This window comes from Paramisgurnus dabryanus, chromosome 23 (genome assembly GCF_030506205.2).
Source record: "Paramisgurnus dabryanus chromosome 23, PD_genome_1.1, whole genome shotgun sequence".
Lineage (NCBI taxonomy): Eukaryota > Metazoa > Chordata > Actinopteri > Cypriniformes > Cobitidae > Paramisgurnus > Paramisgurnus dabryanus.
This window is the reverse complement of record NC_133359.1, coordinates 13,201,545-13,218,685: the sequence shown is the minus strand read 5'-3', so window position 1 is coordinate 13,218,685 and position 17,141 is coordinate 13,201,545. Positions and strand designations below refer to the sequence as shown.

At 36.6% G+C, this 17,141-nt stretch overlaps 1 protein-coding gene across 3 annotated transcripts in view; it reads left to right on the top strand.

Annotated features, from left to right (window-relative positions):
* Window positions 1-15,036, top strand: part of LOC135781319 (solute carrier family 45 member 3) — a 39,266-nt gene extending 24,230 nt beyond the window's left edge. For all 3 annotated transcript variants that reach the window (XM_065291736.2, XM_065291738.2, XM_065291737.2), the window contains exons 2-5: window positions 867-1,183; window positions 6,601-7,434; window positions 12,240-12,505; window positions 12,613-15,036. In XM_065291736.2, the coding sequence (XP_065147808.1) occupies window positions 1,036-1,183; window positions 6,601-7,434; window positions 12,240-12,505; window positions 12,613-13,020 (1,656 nt within the window). In that variant the 5' untranslated portion in view covers window positions 867-1,035 and the 3' untranslated portion in view covers window positions 13,021-15,036. The remainder of the gene's footprint in view (window positions 1-866; window positions 1,184-6,600; window positions 7,435-12,239; window positions 12,506-12,612) is intronic.
* The last annotated feature ends 2,105 nt before the right edge of the window (window positions 15,037-17,141 follow it).

Here is a 17,141-nt window from a genome sequence, read left to right as displayed (position 1 = left end):
TACACACCAAAGGAAATGTAAAAATGTGAATCGGAAGATAGGTGCTCTTTAACGATCCAAGCACATGATCTAAAGCGCAAGGTGCACCGTCTAAATGGGCATGTCCATATCCACTTTTGCTAATTTAACGACGGAAAAAATGGTTTGTGCGCCTAGCACACAGTCTAAAGGGGTTGTTCCTATTCTTGTAATGAGTAATGGGTGTGTTTTGGGCATAACAACCAATGAGAGCCCTTTAAAAGCCAGTCCTAGGGAACAATGTGTCACAAGCACCTGTGTCCCAAAACAATTGAATAAAATCGTGTTGCTGTATCTCACTTGGTTGAGCATTGCATTGACAGCGCAAAAGGTCATGGGTTCAATCCCAGGGAACACACATGCTGATAAAATGTATAGGCTAGCTTGTTAGTGCACTGTAAGTGGATAAAAGCGTCTGTCATAAATGAATAAAATGCATAAATGAATGACACTGTTAATTAAACCCTGAAATTAGTCATAAAATTAGAAATGAATCTCGATTATATTCAAAGCACTCAATGCATAATGCTTTTCTCTCTTGGAAGCTGTTAAAATTTGACTCATTGCTTTTTACAAACAACGGCTGGTATTTAGGTGGCAAAAGAGTAAAGTGGCCTGTGACAAGGCATGAATGAGCCGCCATATGAGAGAAAAACAGCATGAAAACCATCATGAAATAATAAAATCATGCTGTCCAGTCTCACATATCAAGAAAAAGTGGATTCATTGCCAAGCCATAACCATTTATATCTTCAGAGATTAACACTTATCACTTTATCATATTACACCTTGATAGGACTCACATTACATAAGAATCTATTTTTGACAACCGTTTGTCTTTTCTACAGATCAAGAATGCTAAGACACAATGGATCCCATAGTTGATTCGGGTACCTTTGCTCTCTCTCAACCAACACGCCAGCCTCGCCCCTGGCACCCTACCGCGCCTCTTTTACCTCCTCCTGGAAGCTTCAGTAGACTTCTCACAGGAGAAAAGTGAACACATCCTGTGTAAATATGACCGAATGGAGATCTCCGTGGCGTCTGGTCCTTCTCAACTCTTTAACATGTGGTCTGGAGATCTGCGTGGCGGCCGGGATCACCTACGTGCCCCCTTTACTGCTGGAGGCCGGTGTGGAAGAACAGTACATGACTATGGTCTTAGGTAAAGTTTTCAGCCTTGATGATGTTGCTCATTGAGTAACTGTGGAATGTTGTTATTATTGGTTAATAGGGGGCATGCTGTAAACAGTATGAAGACGTAATGGGGGTCATTATGATAATTGGGGGCTAAATCACTTGCTTCTCCATGCAGGTGGTAATCGGGTGCTAATTGAAAGGCACCAGGCTGCAGGAAAGGGGTTTTAAGGGGTCAACAGCTGTGTGGATGTGGAAGTTTGTTTAGTTTTATGGCATCCTGTTAAAATGTCCGTGGGACTTTCCTCTGGGGTTTCATCAGTGCTGGTTAATGATATATGTAGTTGTTATAGTTGCTTTATTAGGTTCTCAGAGCTGTTTTTAGTCAGTCTGTGTTCTTTAAATACCATTCCTGTAGCTTAATTCAGCGTTTCCCAATCAGGGGGCCGGGGCCACAGGGAAGCCCAAGGAGGCCTCAAGATGACTTAAAATTATAAAAAATTGCACCAAACAAGCATTGAAATAAGTTGAAACAAGAAAAAAATCAAGAAGTTTCTTATGTTTTTGGCCATTTAAGTAGGGAAAATACATCTGTGTAGTCATTCCAAGCTCTAGTTAATTTTATTTGGAAAAAATTGAGTGGGGGGCCTTCAAACATTGGTGTGGGCAACTAGGGGGCCTAGAAGTGAATAAGGTTGGGAACCACTGGCTTTATTGGTAGAGCGTTAGCAAGGCAAAGGTTTTAAAGCCCGGAGTATAGTTTATTTTTTACCTATACACAAACGTACACGCAAAGCCAAACGCACAATCTTGCAAAGCATAGTTTATTTGACACGTACGTGTATACAGAAGTTCGGTGCATGCGCAAGTACATGGTTACAAAAATCCAGTTGTGCGCAACTGGGCATACTATTCCGATGACTAAATTTGCGTCACACGCGCTGTACGCTAAAGACAGAAGTATAGTTTTGTTTTTACACATAAATATGATACACATGGGTAAAAATGGAAGTATACTTCTAGCTTAAGCGAACGGTGCGTAATGCAAATTTTGTCATCAGAATCAGATTTTTTGTAACCTCACATATTTGTACATAGGTTGCACATGCACATACATTATTATTTTTATTTTTTTGCAGTTTATTTACAAGGTCGCACATTTTTTTTACAAGATAGTCGATGAAAAAATGCATAAACAAAACGGACCGAAACGCGCGCTAGCTAAATTAACAATGGAGCCCATATATGAGAGATTTTGCCATGAGATCAGGAAGTATCATCATTTATACAACTGTACCAAAGATGTTTACATGAGTTTTAACTCATGGCCTCATCCCTTCATAACTGCTCCTTACAGACACCTGTAGGCCAGGGGAGGTATTGCATGCACCATACATGTTCAAATCAAATCAAATGAAGTATGCTTGCATGAGCACCATGTCTTTCTGTCTGTTGTGGATCTGAATGTTTAATTTAGTTACTACTCTACTAAAAAATAATTATTTATCTAAAGAAAAACTATCACTATGCTTATGTCTACTAGAAATAATGTTCCACATAACTTTGTATCAGTTTTTCCAAACAACACGTTTGTTTTTATTTCCTTTTATCCTAAAATAACCAGACCCACGAGTCTAAATATTTATCCTGTGTTTTACATTTTTCTGTGTGCCATATGAGCATACGCATTATTTTATGGCCGCAAATGGCATCCACATGGTTTTGCTGTAACTGAATCCGACTCCAAGACTAAAAAGCAGATTCACAAAATAGACGAATGAGTTCCCAAACGCATGTGTGGTCACTTAGGACAGAAGATACATGGTGTGTATTCTGCCCGATGCTTTATTGGTCAACAGCTGCAGAGGAAAGCACAGAAAGACCTTTATAAACCATAGTGCCAAAATAACAAGTCGCCTTGCCATCTCACCATCTGGATTTTAGAGACATGGTCCCATTTTATGTATATATGCATGCATGTGAGTGTGTGGTATACAGTATGTGTTTGCTAGGTTGTGAACCAGTGACCTTGGTGTTGAGGTACAGGAACAAAATATAACCACAAAGTTGTGTGTGTTTTATGTGTGCCCACAGCTTAGCGCTATGTAATGATTGATAATGAGGGTCTCAAACTGCCGCAAACAGCACAAGGGCAGCTTTAAAGGAAGTTCACCTTCCCTCCAACATGTGAAGAAACAGCATGTGTTGGCTTACAGGCGCCAGTAACAGACATTGATAGATAAATCTCTTTAGTCCTCGACTATCTGCAACTATAGTTTGCTCTGAAATATGTCAATACCTGCTTAAAGGTGCCATGTGTAACTTTTAGAAGGATCTTTTGACAGAAATACAATAATGACCTAATTAAATGAAAGGAAATTACATAATGAACTGTTTTGTTTTATTACCTTAGAATGAGCCGCTTCATCTTTATACACCGCGGGTCTCTTTACATGGAAGTTGCCGTCATGTTTCTACAGTAGCCCTAAACGGACAAACCGCTCTATAGAGCATATTTCGTCACTATGTTGTCTCAGACAACGACATGTTTGTCCTGTGGCAGCTTTTGTAGTTTTACATTCCATTTCGAAATTATGGTTGGTTGCAATTTGCAATCGCACAGTTAGGGGCTGTCCACACGGAGACGCGAATCACTGTATACGTATAAATTTTTTATCGTATTGGCGTTTCGTCCACACAGATCCGGCGTTTTGGGAGACTGGAACCGCTATTTTTTTAAACCGGGTCCTAAAGTGGATAAATCTGAAATCAACACCCTTGCTGTTTCGTGTGTACAGCCAATCCGTATATTTTGTGAAGCGAAAACGTCATCACATCACGTGTCGGCAGCCTCACACGTAACAGCAACAACCATAATGGCGGACTACATGATTGTGTTCGTGCTACAGAAGCTACTAAGCCTACTAGCTTTATTACAGCTAAATCTATTGCTTCTATGCAATTGTGGTGAGCAACAAGCAATAATAGACAACACCATACACCACATGCTCTTAGATCCACCGCGGAAGACAACCAGGAGAAAGACTCCGCTCTTGCTCCTGAAGTTGTTGCGTTTGCCATTTCTTCTTCTTGGTTTGTATACAGCGCGCAAGGTTATGCGCAATGTGCATGCTCAAAGTCTTCTTCTCCATGTATAGTGTATATCTGTGGTAGAATTACAGCGCCCCATACTGGTCTGGCATATATACTACACCGCTTTCAGTCGGTTTCAGTGGTTTCGTGTGTGTGCAGATATTTCTTGAGACTATGCTGTGTTTACGGATTATTTTTTTTGAAAGAGGAAAAAAATGATCGGTAGGGAATGCACCGGCTTCGTGTGGACAAAGCCTTAGATGCCGCTAAAACACACATTACACCTTTAATGACTTACAAGGTGGCTGCCTCGAAATGTTTTTAGGTGTGATATTCCACACCTGCTCCCAGTTTTCCGGTTTAACCACAGCACTTTGAGGGAAGTTTTAGATGTTTGCAAACTTTATTATTACACACCATGGGTAATGGTAAAGGAATGTTTTGGGCATTATAGGATGTTGCTATGAAGGCCTATTACAGTTCTGTATATTATTTATATTATATTTATGCATTTGGTAGATGCTTTTATCCAAAGCGACTTACAGTGCATTACAAGGTATACAGTATCTATCTATAGTACTGTGTAATAGTCTTCAGGCCACCATGCCAGAATTAGATTTGTTGTTTTTGCAATGTTATAGTGATCAAATATAATCATTTCTTAGTCTCTTTAATAGAATACATCCAGAAAATACAGGAAATGTGTTTATAGTTTTAAAAACTGTATAAAAATATAAACCGATGTGTCAAGTTTTAGGGTAAACCCCCCCATCCACTTGAGCAATAGCAGGAAACTGCAGGATCTCTTAAAACTAAATTAAATTAAATCCTAATTTCTAATTTTAAAGAAATTAATCTTTTTACTTCATTCTGCTCAAAAACGCTCATGATGCGTTTAGTGCCAAGAGAGGTCACATGAAACACCAACGATGCCTAAAGATAGGGTGACCATACGTGCCATTCTTCCCAGACGCGTCCTGGCCAGGATTTTGGTGTGTCTTCCGGAAGTCATATTTGTTGACCGGATATGCCATTCAGTTAAAAACATAAGACATACAATCATAGTTTGGTTGCATAATGGTTGCTTTTCTGTAATAATAATAATAATAATCCTCTATGACGTATGCAGTCAACAATTACGACTTCCAAAAGACGAACCTAAAATCCTGGCCAGGACGCGTGCGGGAAGAATGGCACGTATGGTCACCCTACCTAAAGAAGACAGTTAGTCCTGAAAATGTTTTTTTTTTACTTACATATTTTCTGCTATTTTATCTTGATAAAATAGATTGAAAAATAAATATGGATGGACATTAAAACTTTTAAAAGTCTGGTGGTGGTGGCCTAAGACTTTTGCACAGGATATATATATATATATATATATATATATATATATATATATATATATATATCCTGTTTATATGTATTTAAAGAATATATAAACTTTTAATACACATAAAAATATAATGAAGCTGGCTATTGTAAATCAAAAGAAAAATCTAAAGAAAAACCTAAGCAAAAAAGCAAATTTAAGTAATTTACTATTTACTATCGAATAAGGGATTCATGCTTTTCATCAGTAAATAATAATTTTCTGTTGATGTAATATTTTTTCATTGTATATACATGTGATCCTGAATGTGAAAACCCAGCTAAAGTAATATTTTTAGTGATTTGCTGTTTTTGATATAAAATCATCTTATATAATGTCAAGAACATTCTATGAAAATATAACCTTGATATCTTTAATATTGACTGAGTATAAGGCCAAAAAAATAAAGTGAAATCAATCTTTGATGCTCATAATCCCATTATTAGATTATGAAACTAACTTGGATTTCACAAACCGGCTCACATTTGGGAACATTACATTTATGCATTTGGCAAACCTTTTTATCAGAAGCGTCTTTCAATCTATCCATTTTCATTTATACTATAACATACAGTACATACAGTCAACCAGTAGCATTTATAAAATGACTAACATTGCGTTAAGTGTACAGTGTGTACTGTAAATAGACGGTGAACTTTTAAGTACATTTTGAGCATGTTCAGGTCATCATTCTAGCACCTACTTGAATAAAAATAGCTCCCAAAGATCAAGACATGAATCAAAATGGGAATCAGCACCCAACCAGTGGACTGAGTCATCCGCTTTAATTAGAAAAGCTGTTGAGAGGAGGGAACCGAGCCAAATATCGGTCACCTTAAACCACATGTGGCATTCCAGCAAGCTTTCAGTAGAAGATAAAGCCAAAAGATTTTAGATTGGAGGGAACAAGCTTTTAATCTTTCATTATGTGCCATTAAAGAAAAATTAATTACATTTTAATCACACTTGTTTTTCTATAGGTATTGGACCTGTCCTGGGTCTTCTCTTCATCCCTCTGATTGGCTCAGCCAGCGATCATTGCAACAGCAGTTATGGCCGCAGACGGCCCTTCATCTGGCTGCTGTCATTGGGAGTTCTCCTCGCTCTGCTTATTATCCCGCACGCTGATGTGTTGGCCGCCCACCTCAGTTGGGGCAGTACCCGCCGTAACCAGGCCCTTCAGGTGGGCCTGCTCATCCTCGGTGTTGGTCTACTGGACTTCTGCGGGCAGGTGTGCTTCACCCCCCTTGAGGCGCTACTTTCAGACCTGTACCGTGAACGGGACGACTGTGGACAGGCTTTCGCCATGTTCTCCTTTATGGTTAGTCTAGGTGGCTGCGTGGGATATCTGTTACCCGCGCTGGATTGGAGCGGAGGCCTTCTCTCCTTTTACCTGGGTGGACAAGCGGAATGTTTGTTCTCCGTCCTCATCCTCATTTTTGTGGTCAGCGTATTGGTCACCATGAAGGTTTCCGAGGAACATTGCGGAACGTCCACTCTGGAGCCGGGCCCGTTGGAGTTGGGACGATGTTTTCCGCGTTCGTGCTGCTACCTGTTTCAGTGTAAGCTGCGGTCGCTAAAGTCCGGACCGCTGATGTGCCTTTTGAGAACTTGCTGGTCTATGACACCAGCCATTTACAGCAGCTACTGCCATGTGCCGCGTGTCATGCGACAGCTGTGCTTGGCTCAGCTCTGCAGCTGGATGGGCGTCATGTCCTTCATGCTTTTCTACACAGATTTCATCGGTGAGGGACTCTACCAGGGGGTTCCCAGTGCCGCTCCTGGCACCGATCTCAGGCAGCGCTATGATGAAGGTGAGTTGGTTAAAGTTGATGTAAACAGGCAAAAGGGTACAGCATAAGCTGCTACCGCAATGGATTAATGATTAAACACACAGTTGTAAACACTGCAGATGACTTTTTAACTCATGCATTATGCATTGTACTCAGAGGCGATTTTGTTAATGTTTTGATAATGTTCACATTTAGGGGAAATGTGTTTCTTAATGTTTGCACATGAATTGTGCTGTAGAAGAGAGAAAAAGAAAGAAAGAGGAAGGAAGGAAGGAAGAAAATAAAGAATGAAAAAGAGAAAGGTAGAAGCAAGGAAAGAAGGTAGAAAAAAGAAATTAAATGAAAGGAAGTGAAGGAAAAGAAAAAGAACTGGAAATCTTGCCACCCCTAATGAAAAACCAATGGATCAACAAACTCACCTCATACTGTAACTGTACATATGAAAAAATCATTTTCTCAATGTGAGGAAAACACCAAAGACTTTTGGTAAAATCTGGAACTCTTTCTTGGACTGTCCAATTTGTGGCAATGATCAGTGGTTGGGTTGCGTATATTTTTTTTTGTTGTCTGTTATTTTTGTTGTTAGGCTTTGTAAAAGAGGGGAAATGCAGAAAGTTATTTTATGTTAATATGTTTTGTCTTTATTATAAGTTTAAAATAAATAAGTAAAGAAATAAAGACAAGAAAAAAGGAAAAGAAAGATTGATGAAATAAATACAATAAGGTTGGAAGAAAAGAAAAAAAGGAAGGAAGGAAAAAGGAAAAGAAGGATGAAGGTTGGAGGAAAAGAACAAAGGAAGGAAGGAAGGAAGGAAGGAGGAAAAAAGAAAAGTAAAAGAAGGAATGTGAAATAAAGTATTTAAGGTTGGAAGAAAAGAGAAGGAAGGAAGAAAGAAGGAAAAAGAAAGGAAGGGTGGAAAAAAGAAAATGGAATGATGGAAGGAAGGACATAAGGTTGGAAAAAAGAATGAAGGATGCAGGAAAAGAACGAAGGAAGGAAAAGAGAAAAGCGTGAAGGAAGATTGGAAGAAAAGAAAAAGGAAAAAAGGGTATAATGGAATGAAGGACGTAAGGTTGGTAAAAATGAAAAGATGGAATGAAGAAATAAAGAAAGAAGGAAGAAAGAAAATAAGGAATGAATGCTGGAAGAAAAGAGAAAAAGAAGAAAGACAAGAGAAAAGGAATGAATGATGGAATGAAGGACATAAGATGGGAAAATAAAAGATAAAAGAAGAAAGGACTGAAGGAAGAAGGAAAAAGAAAAGAAGGAAGGTTGGAAGAATAGAAAAGTAAATGGAATAAAGAACTTAAGGTTGGAAGAAAAGAAAATAAAGGAAAAGAAAAGAAAAAAGAATTGAAAGAAGGAAGATAGAAGGAAAAAGAAAAGAAGGAATGAAGGTTGGAAGAAAAGAAAAAAGAAAGAAAGAAGAGCAAGAAAAGAGGAAAAATGAATAGTGGAATGAGGATGTAATGTTGAAAAAAAGTAATGATGGAATGAAGGACATAAGGTTAGAAAAAAGAAAAGAAAGATGGAAGGAAGGAAGGAAGGAAGATGGAAAAAAGGAACGATGGTTGAAAAAAAAAGAAAAAAGGAAGAAAGAGAGACAAGACAAGAGAAAAAAGGAATGGGGGAATGAAGGACGTAAGGTTGGAAGAAAAGAAAAAAGAATTGAAAGAAGGAAGATAGAAGGAAAAAGAAAAGAAGGAACGAAGGTTGAAAGAAAAGAAAAAGGAAGACAGTAGAACAAGAAAAGAGGAAAAATGAATAGTGGAATGAGGATGTAATGTTGAAAAAACAAGAAGGAATGATGGAATGAAGGACGTAAGGTTAGAAAAAAGAAAAGATAGATGGAATGAAGGAAGGAAGAAGGAAAAAGGAACGGTGGTTGAAAGAAAAGAAAAAGGAAGAAAGAGAGACAAGACAAGAGAAAAAAGGAATGGGGAATGAAAGACGTAAGGTTGGAAGAAAAGAAAAAGGAAGAAAGTAGAACAAGAAAAGAGGAAAAAGGAATTGTGGAATGAGGATGTAATGTTGAGAAAAAAAAGAAGGAATGATGGAATGAAGGATGTAAGGTTAGAAAAAAGAAAAGAAAGATGGAATGAAGGAAGGAAGAAGGAAAAAAGGAAGAAAGAGAGACAAGACAAAAGAAAAAAGGAATGGGGAAATGAAGGACGTAAGGTTGGAAGAAAAGAAAAAAGAATTGAAAGAAGGAAGATAGAAGGAAAAAGAAAAGAAGTAACGATGGTTGAAAGAAAAGAAAGAGGAAGAAAGTAGAACAAGAAAAGAGTAAACAGGAATAGTGAAATGAAGGATGTAATGTTGGAGAAAAAGTAATGATGGAATGAAGGACGTAAGGTTAGAAAAAAGAAAAGAAAGATGGAAGGAAGGAAGGAAGAAGGAAAAAAGGAACGATGGTTGAAAAAAAAGAAAAAAAAGGAAGAAAGAGAGACAAGACAAGAGAAAAAAGGAATGGGGGAATGAAGGACGTAAGGTTGGAAGAAAAGAAAAAAGAATTGAAAGAAGGAAGATAGAAGGAAAAAGAAAAGAAGGAAGTAAGGTTGGAAGAATACAAAAGTAAATGGAATAAAGAACTTAAGGTTGGAAGAAAATAACTGAAAGTAAGAAGATAGAAGGAAAAAGAAAAGAAGGAACGAAGGTTGGAAGAAAAGAAAAAGGAAGACAGTAGAACAAGAAAAGAGGAAAAATGAATAGTGGAATGAGGATGTAATGTTGAAAAAACAAGAAGGAATGATGGAATGAAGGACGTAAAGTTAGAAAAAAGAAAAGATAGATGGAATGAAGGAAGGAAGAAGGAAAAAGGAACGGTGGTTGAAAGAAAAGAAAAAGGAAGAAAGAGAGACAAGACAAGAGAAAAAAGGAATGGGGAATGAAAGACGTAAGGTTGGAAGAAAAGAAAAAGGAAGAAAGTAGAACAAGAAAAGAGGAAAAAGGAATTGTGGAATGAGGATGTAATGTTGAGAAAAAAAGAAGGAATGATGGAATGAAGGATGTAAGGTTAGAAAAAAGAAAAGAAAGATGGAATGAGGGAAGGAAGAAGGAAAAAAGGAAGAAAGAGAGACAAGACAAGAGAAAAAAGGAATGGGGAAATGAAGGACGTAAGGTTGGAAGAAAAGAAAAAAGAATTGAAAGAAGGAAGATAGAAGGAAAAAGAAAAGAAGGAAGGAAGGTTGGAAGAATACAAAAGTAAATGGAATAAAGAACTTAAGGTTGGAAGAAAAGAACTGAAAGTAGGAAGATAGAAGGAAAAAGAAAAGAAGGAACGAAGGTTGGAAGAAAAGAAAAAGGAAGACAGTAGAACAAGAAAAAAGGAAAATGAATAGTGGAATGAGGATGTAATGTTGAAAAAACAAGAAGGAATGATGGAATGAAGGACGTAAGGTTAGAAAAAAGAAAAGATAGATGGAATGAAGGAAGGAAGGAAGAAGGAAAAAGGAACGGTGGTTGAAAGAAAAGAAAAAGGAAGAAAGAGAGACAAGACAAGAGAAAAAAGGAATGGGGAATGAAAGATGTAAGGTTGGAAGAAAAGAAAAAGGAAGAAAGTAGAACAAGAAAAGAGGAAAAAGGAATTGTGGAATGAGAATGTAATGTTGAGAAAAAAAGAAGGAATGATGGAATGAAGGATGTAAGGTTAGAAAAAAGAAAAGAAAGATGGAATGAGGGAAGGAAGAAGGAAAAAAGGAAGAAAGAGAGACAAGACAAGAGAAAAAAGGAATGGGGAAATGAAGGACGTTAGGTTGGAAGAAAAGAAAAAAGAATTGAAAGAAGGAAGATAGAAGGAAAAAGAAAAGAAGTAACGAAGGTTGAAAGAAAGAAAGAGGAAGAAAGTAGAACAAGAAAAGAGTAAACAGGAATAGTGAAATGAAGGATGTAATGTTGGAGAAAAAAAGCGGAATGATGGCATGAAGGACATAAGGTTAATGAAGGAAGGAAGAAGGAAAAAAGAAACGAAGGTTGGAAAAAAGGATGAAAAAAGACAAGACATTACAATAGGAAAAAAAGGAATGATTGAATGAAGGATGTAAGGTTGAAAAAAGAAAATAAAGATAGAATGAAGCAAGGAAGAAAGAGTATAATGTAGTGGCTTTATTGGCATGATAAAAAGGATCTTTACCTTGCCAAAGCATAGAAACATTAAATAAACACTTTACAAAGAAATAAACACGTAAAAAAAGAAGGAAAAAGGTATAGATTATATCCATATAATCTTTATAGTTATAAGTATTAGTATGTCTATCTAAGCACGCATGTTCACGTACATAAGAATGTTCAGCTCACTACATTTTAAAGCGCATGTAATGAACTGGCAGTGAACTTAAAGTCGCCTCCACCTCCTTCCATTGTTGTATTTCATCTTCAAGCAGTGTTTATAAACACAACTTCACATTCTTAGCTAGCTAGTCAACAACAGACCTCACCTGCTGAGCTTTGACACCTGCAGAAACCTCCTTTACATAAACATTTGACAGATCGGCTCATCAAGTTCAGTATGCAAACACAGTTTACAAATAGCTTAAGCAAACTATGTAACTTCACCATGAAAAAAACATTTGTTTGGAGATATTTGTTCTGAGCGAGAGTCGTGGCTGTCTGTGTTTACATCCTGAATTCCTACTGTGTGAAAAGTCAGACATTTGAAGTAGAAAGCCAAAACACATGGAGCCTTTTCCTATTATGTCCAACCTTAAAGCAATGACCTCATCTTTTAAAAACCATAGACTAGATATTGTTGTTTACTTGTACATATATTTAGTTGAAAAGTATTGTGTCTATAAATGCTACAAGGATTTTAACTAATTCTCCTCAGGCATACGAATGGGCAGCCTCGGATTGTTTCTGCAGTGCGCTACCTCAACTTTCTTCTCGTTGGTCATGAGCAAGCTGGTACATCTGTTCGGGTCCAGGACCGTCTATCTGAGCAGCATGGTGTGCTTCACCGTATCCGCTTTGGTCATCTGCCTGTCCAAAAGCGTGCTGTTGGTCACGGCTATGTCCGCCCTCACTGGCTTTGCATACGCAACACTGCAGACGCTGCCTTACACACTTACGTGCCACTACCACAAAGACAAACAGGTCGGCATTTTAATATATTTTATAGACTGTCACTGAAAATCTTCCATGCTAAATTTGATCTTCAGATGTGATGTCCTAACTGGTTTTTAATCGCTTTCATCCCACAGGTGTACATGCAAAGCACCCAAACCAAAAAACTGCACAAAAACGGATTTCCGATCACAAGGGATTCTGTGTGTTTGACTTTAGACACTAACTCTGGAGATCTCACCCACAAGAACGGCATTTCTAACGGGAATGCTCATTACAGTAGCGATGGACAAACATATTATCAACCTTTGCAGAACGGTGCAGTCACTTTGGAGTCTGAGGATTTTGAAAAGCGTGGGGTGGGACTTGACTTCGCCATTTTGGATAGCACCTTTCTTCTATCTCAGGTCTTCCCTACCTTCTTCATGGGCATGATCGTCCAGTTCACACAGTCCGTCACTGCTTATATCGCGTCATCTGCCATTTTCGGTGCCATTGGCATCTATTTTGCCACCCATATCATCTTTGACCAAAAGGATCTTTGAAGCTGAAAGTTGCAGTGATGATCATCATTTTTTTTCACCTAAAGGGATTGAAAGTCTCAGGTTTACTGATCGCTGGTCACCTTTTATTTCTCATAGGTTGTGTTTATTTGGGGATGAAGTGTTCAGTAGCAGACACTTTGAGAATGGGACCAATGGACACATTAAACTTTACATCTCGATGTAATTACTGTTGTAAAGAACTATTTTATTGTGTATATATATTTTTATATTAATAATATATACATATATTTATATCCCTATGGGAATTTTTATGCAACCCATTTTGGTGATCATCTTTATTTATGTAGTAATTCTAACCTCATTTGACGTGTCAAACAAACGTGTCTTAATTTTATTTTTATTTTTTTTGCTTGGTCAGTATCAAGAGAAATATCACAGTATATACACATATAAAAAAAGACAATCTGGGTTATTTTTACAAGAGACTACACACAGACTACCTTAAATATATTCTGTAAACATCAGGTCAACAAAATTAAATTTTTGTGTTGTTACTGACTTGCAGTGGCTAAATGAAATTGTACAAACCTGTACCAGTTTCATGTCCCCTTGTAATGTATCTGCAAGTACACTCACTATTGGTCAGACAGTGTGTATACATGTAGCTTTATTTGTTGAAGTGTAAGATTCTCAGGATGGACTTAAAAAATTGTCTTTAAGCACAGCACAATGTATAAATAAAAAGGAACTGATATTTTCATTGCAAAGAATGTATATTTTCATATTTTTACATTGTTTTTCAAAGACAACTAATGTTTGATTTTAATTTATAACCAAAATGTACTTTCTTACTCTGATGGCATCATAAATCCCTCTTATCTTTATCTGTTTACTCTAAAACCATTTGTTGCCATGTCTGGTTAATCCAGGTTAAAGTCGCATAGGAGCATCAAAGTTTGATTTTAATCTTTGACTTGACCTTACTCAGTCAATATTAAAGATATCAAGGTAATATTTTCACAAAATGTAGTTTACATTATATAGGATTATTTTAAAACAATCACAAAAATGACTTAAGCTGGGTTTCTACATTTATAATCTTATTAATCCTTGTGGTTAAAATCCTGTTGCTTTGTTTCACTTAGAAATAATGAGTTGTAAAACTGTTGATAGCTTTGATTTAGTGGTGTTTTGTTATAAATGGCTGCCATTCCACCCTCAAGTGACATGATGCTATTCATCTCAGCCAGCTAATGCTTTTTTCTTTTGTTCCCTGAATTAGACTTGTAAAGTGTTTAGACAATGAACACTGGCTGTCAGTCTGTCAGCCACTTTTATTGAGGCTGTAAGAATGAATGAAAAATGGGACAGGCTTTTACAAAGGAGAAAAAACTTGAGCTTTGCCGTCCGTAGGGATTCTGTCTGGCTCAGATTGAATTATCATTTATTCAGTACTCTTTAGGTCTCTGTCATATCACTGCAATGTGTCATCATAACGGATACAAAGATAGAAGGCTCTGCTTATCCAAATCTGATAAATGCTGAGGTTTACCTAACGTGCTTGTCGAAACTAAATGGTTTGGCTGCTATATTGAGTTTGTTTAATAACCCACTTTTGCGGTGTAAAAAATAAAAAATTAACATTTTTGACGAATGTGGGCTAATTGGCTTTGAGAGGGAATGCATTTTCATATGAGGGTCTGAAATATCATTAGTCCCAAAGGAAATTAAAATAAATATGACTTACTTCAGGATGTTACAAAAGATTTTGTAGCTTGTTGGGACAACTCACCAAACAAGATTTATATCTGTATAATTTTGTGCAAATGATAATTAATATTAACAATATAAAAAAATAAAGGGGTCTTAAAAGTGTGTAAAAAAATCCAAATTGCTCAAAAAAAGTTGCAACATTGTTAAATATCGCCATCTACTGGACACGTGTTTCATGTAATATCTATCTATCTATCTATCTATCTATCTATCTATCTATCTATCTATCTATCTATCTATCTATCTATCTATCCGAAAGCTCAATCTATATATCTGTCTATCTGTCTGTCTGTCTATCCGAATCCAGTATCTATCTGTCTGTCTGTCTGTCTGTCTGTCTGTCTGTCCGAATCCAGTATCTATCAATCAATCTATCTGTCTGTCTGTCTGTCTGTCTGTCTATCTATCTATCTATCCGAAAGCTTAATCTATCTATTTGTCTGTCTATCTATCTGTCTGATTGTCTATCTATCTATCCGAAAGCTCTATCTGTCTGTCTGTCTGTCTGTCTGTCTGTCTGTCTGTCCGAATCCAGTATCTATTTATCAATCAATCTATCTATCTATCTATCTATCTATCTATCTATCTATCTATCTATCTATCTATCTATCTATCCGAAATCTCAATCTATCTATTTGTCTGTCTATCTATCTGTCTGATTGTCTATCTATCCGAAAGCTCTATCTATCTGTCTGTCCGAATGCAGTATCTATCTATCTACCTATCTGTCTGTCTGTCTGTCTATCCGAATCCAGTATCTATCTATCCGAAAGCTCAATCTATCTATTTGTCTGTCTATCTGTCTGTCTGTCTGTCTATCTATCTATCCGAAAGCTCTATCTGTCTGTCTGTCTGTCTGTCTGTCTGTCTATCCGAATCCAATATCTATCTATCTATCTATCTATCTATCTATCTATCTATCTATCTATCTATCTATCTATCTATCTATCTATCTATCTATCTATCTATCTATCTATCTATCTATCCGAATGCAGTGTCTGTCTGTCTGTCTATCTATCTATCTATCTATCCGAATGCAGTACCTATCTATCTTTCTGTCAGTCTGTCTGTCTATCCGAATCCAGTATCTATCTATCTATCTATCTATCTATCTATCTATCTATCCGAATGCAGTATCTATCTATCTATCTATCTATCTATCTATCTATCTATCTATCTATCTATCTATCTATCTATCTATCTATCTATCTATCTATCTATCTATCTACTATCTATCTATCTATCTATCTATCTATCTATCTATCTATCTATCTATCTATCTATCTATCTATCCAGCCATCTATCCAAATGCAGTATCTATCTATCTATCTATCTATCTATCTATCTATCTATCTATCTATCTATCTATCCGAAATCTCAATCTATCTATTTGTCTGTCTATCTATCTGTCTGATTGTCTATCTATCTGAAAGCTCTATCTATCTGTCTGTCCGAATGCAGTATCTATCTATCTACCTATCTGTCTGTCTGTCTGTCTATCCGAATCCAGTATCTATCTATCCGAAAGCTCAATCTATCTATTTGTCTGTCTATCTGTCTGTCTGTCTGTCTATCTATCTATCCGAAAGCTCTATCTATCTGTCTGTCTGTCTGTCTGTCTGTCTGTCTATCCGAATCCAATATCTATCCATCTATCTATCTATCTATCTATCTATCTATCTATCTATCTATCTATCTATCTATCTATCTATCTATCTGTCTATCCGAATGCAGTGTCTGTCTGTCTGTCTATCTATCTATCTATCTATCTATCTATCTATCCGAATGCAGTACCTATCTATCTTTCTGTCAGTCTGTCTGTCTATCCGAATCCAGTATCTATCTATCTATCTATCTATCTATCTATCTATCTATCTATCTATCTATCTATCTATCTATCTATCTATCTATCTATCTATCTATCTATCCGAATGCAGTATCTATCTATCTATCTATCTATCTATCTATCTATCTATCTATCTATCTATCTATCTATCTATCTATCTATCTACTATCTATCTATCCGAATGCAGTATCTATCTATCTATCTATCTATCTATCTATCTATCTATCTATCTATCTATCTATCTATCTATCTATCTATCTATCTATCTATCCAGCCATCTATCCAAATGCAGTATCTATCTATCTATCTATCTATCTATCTATCTATCTATCTATCTATCTATCTATCTATCTATCTATCTATCGATCTATCTATCTATCGATCTATCTATCTATCCGAATGCAGTATCTATCTATCTATCTATCTATCTATCTATCTATCTATCTATCTATCTATCTATCTATCTATCTATCTATCTATCTATCTATCTATCTATCTATCTATCTATCCATCCAGCCATCTATCCAAATGCAGTATCTAT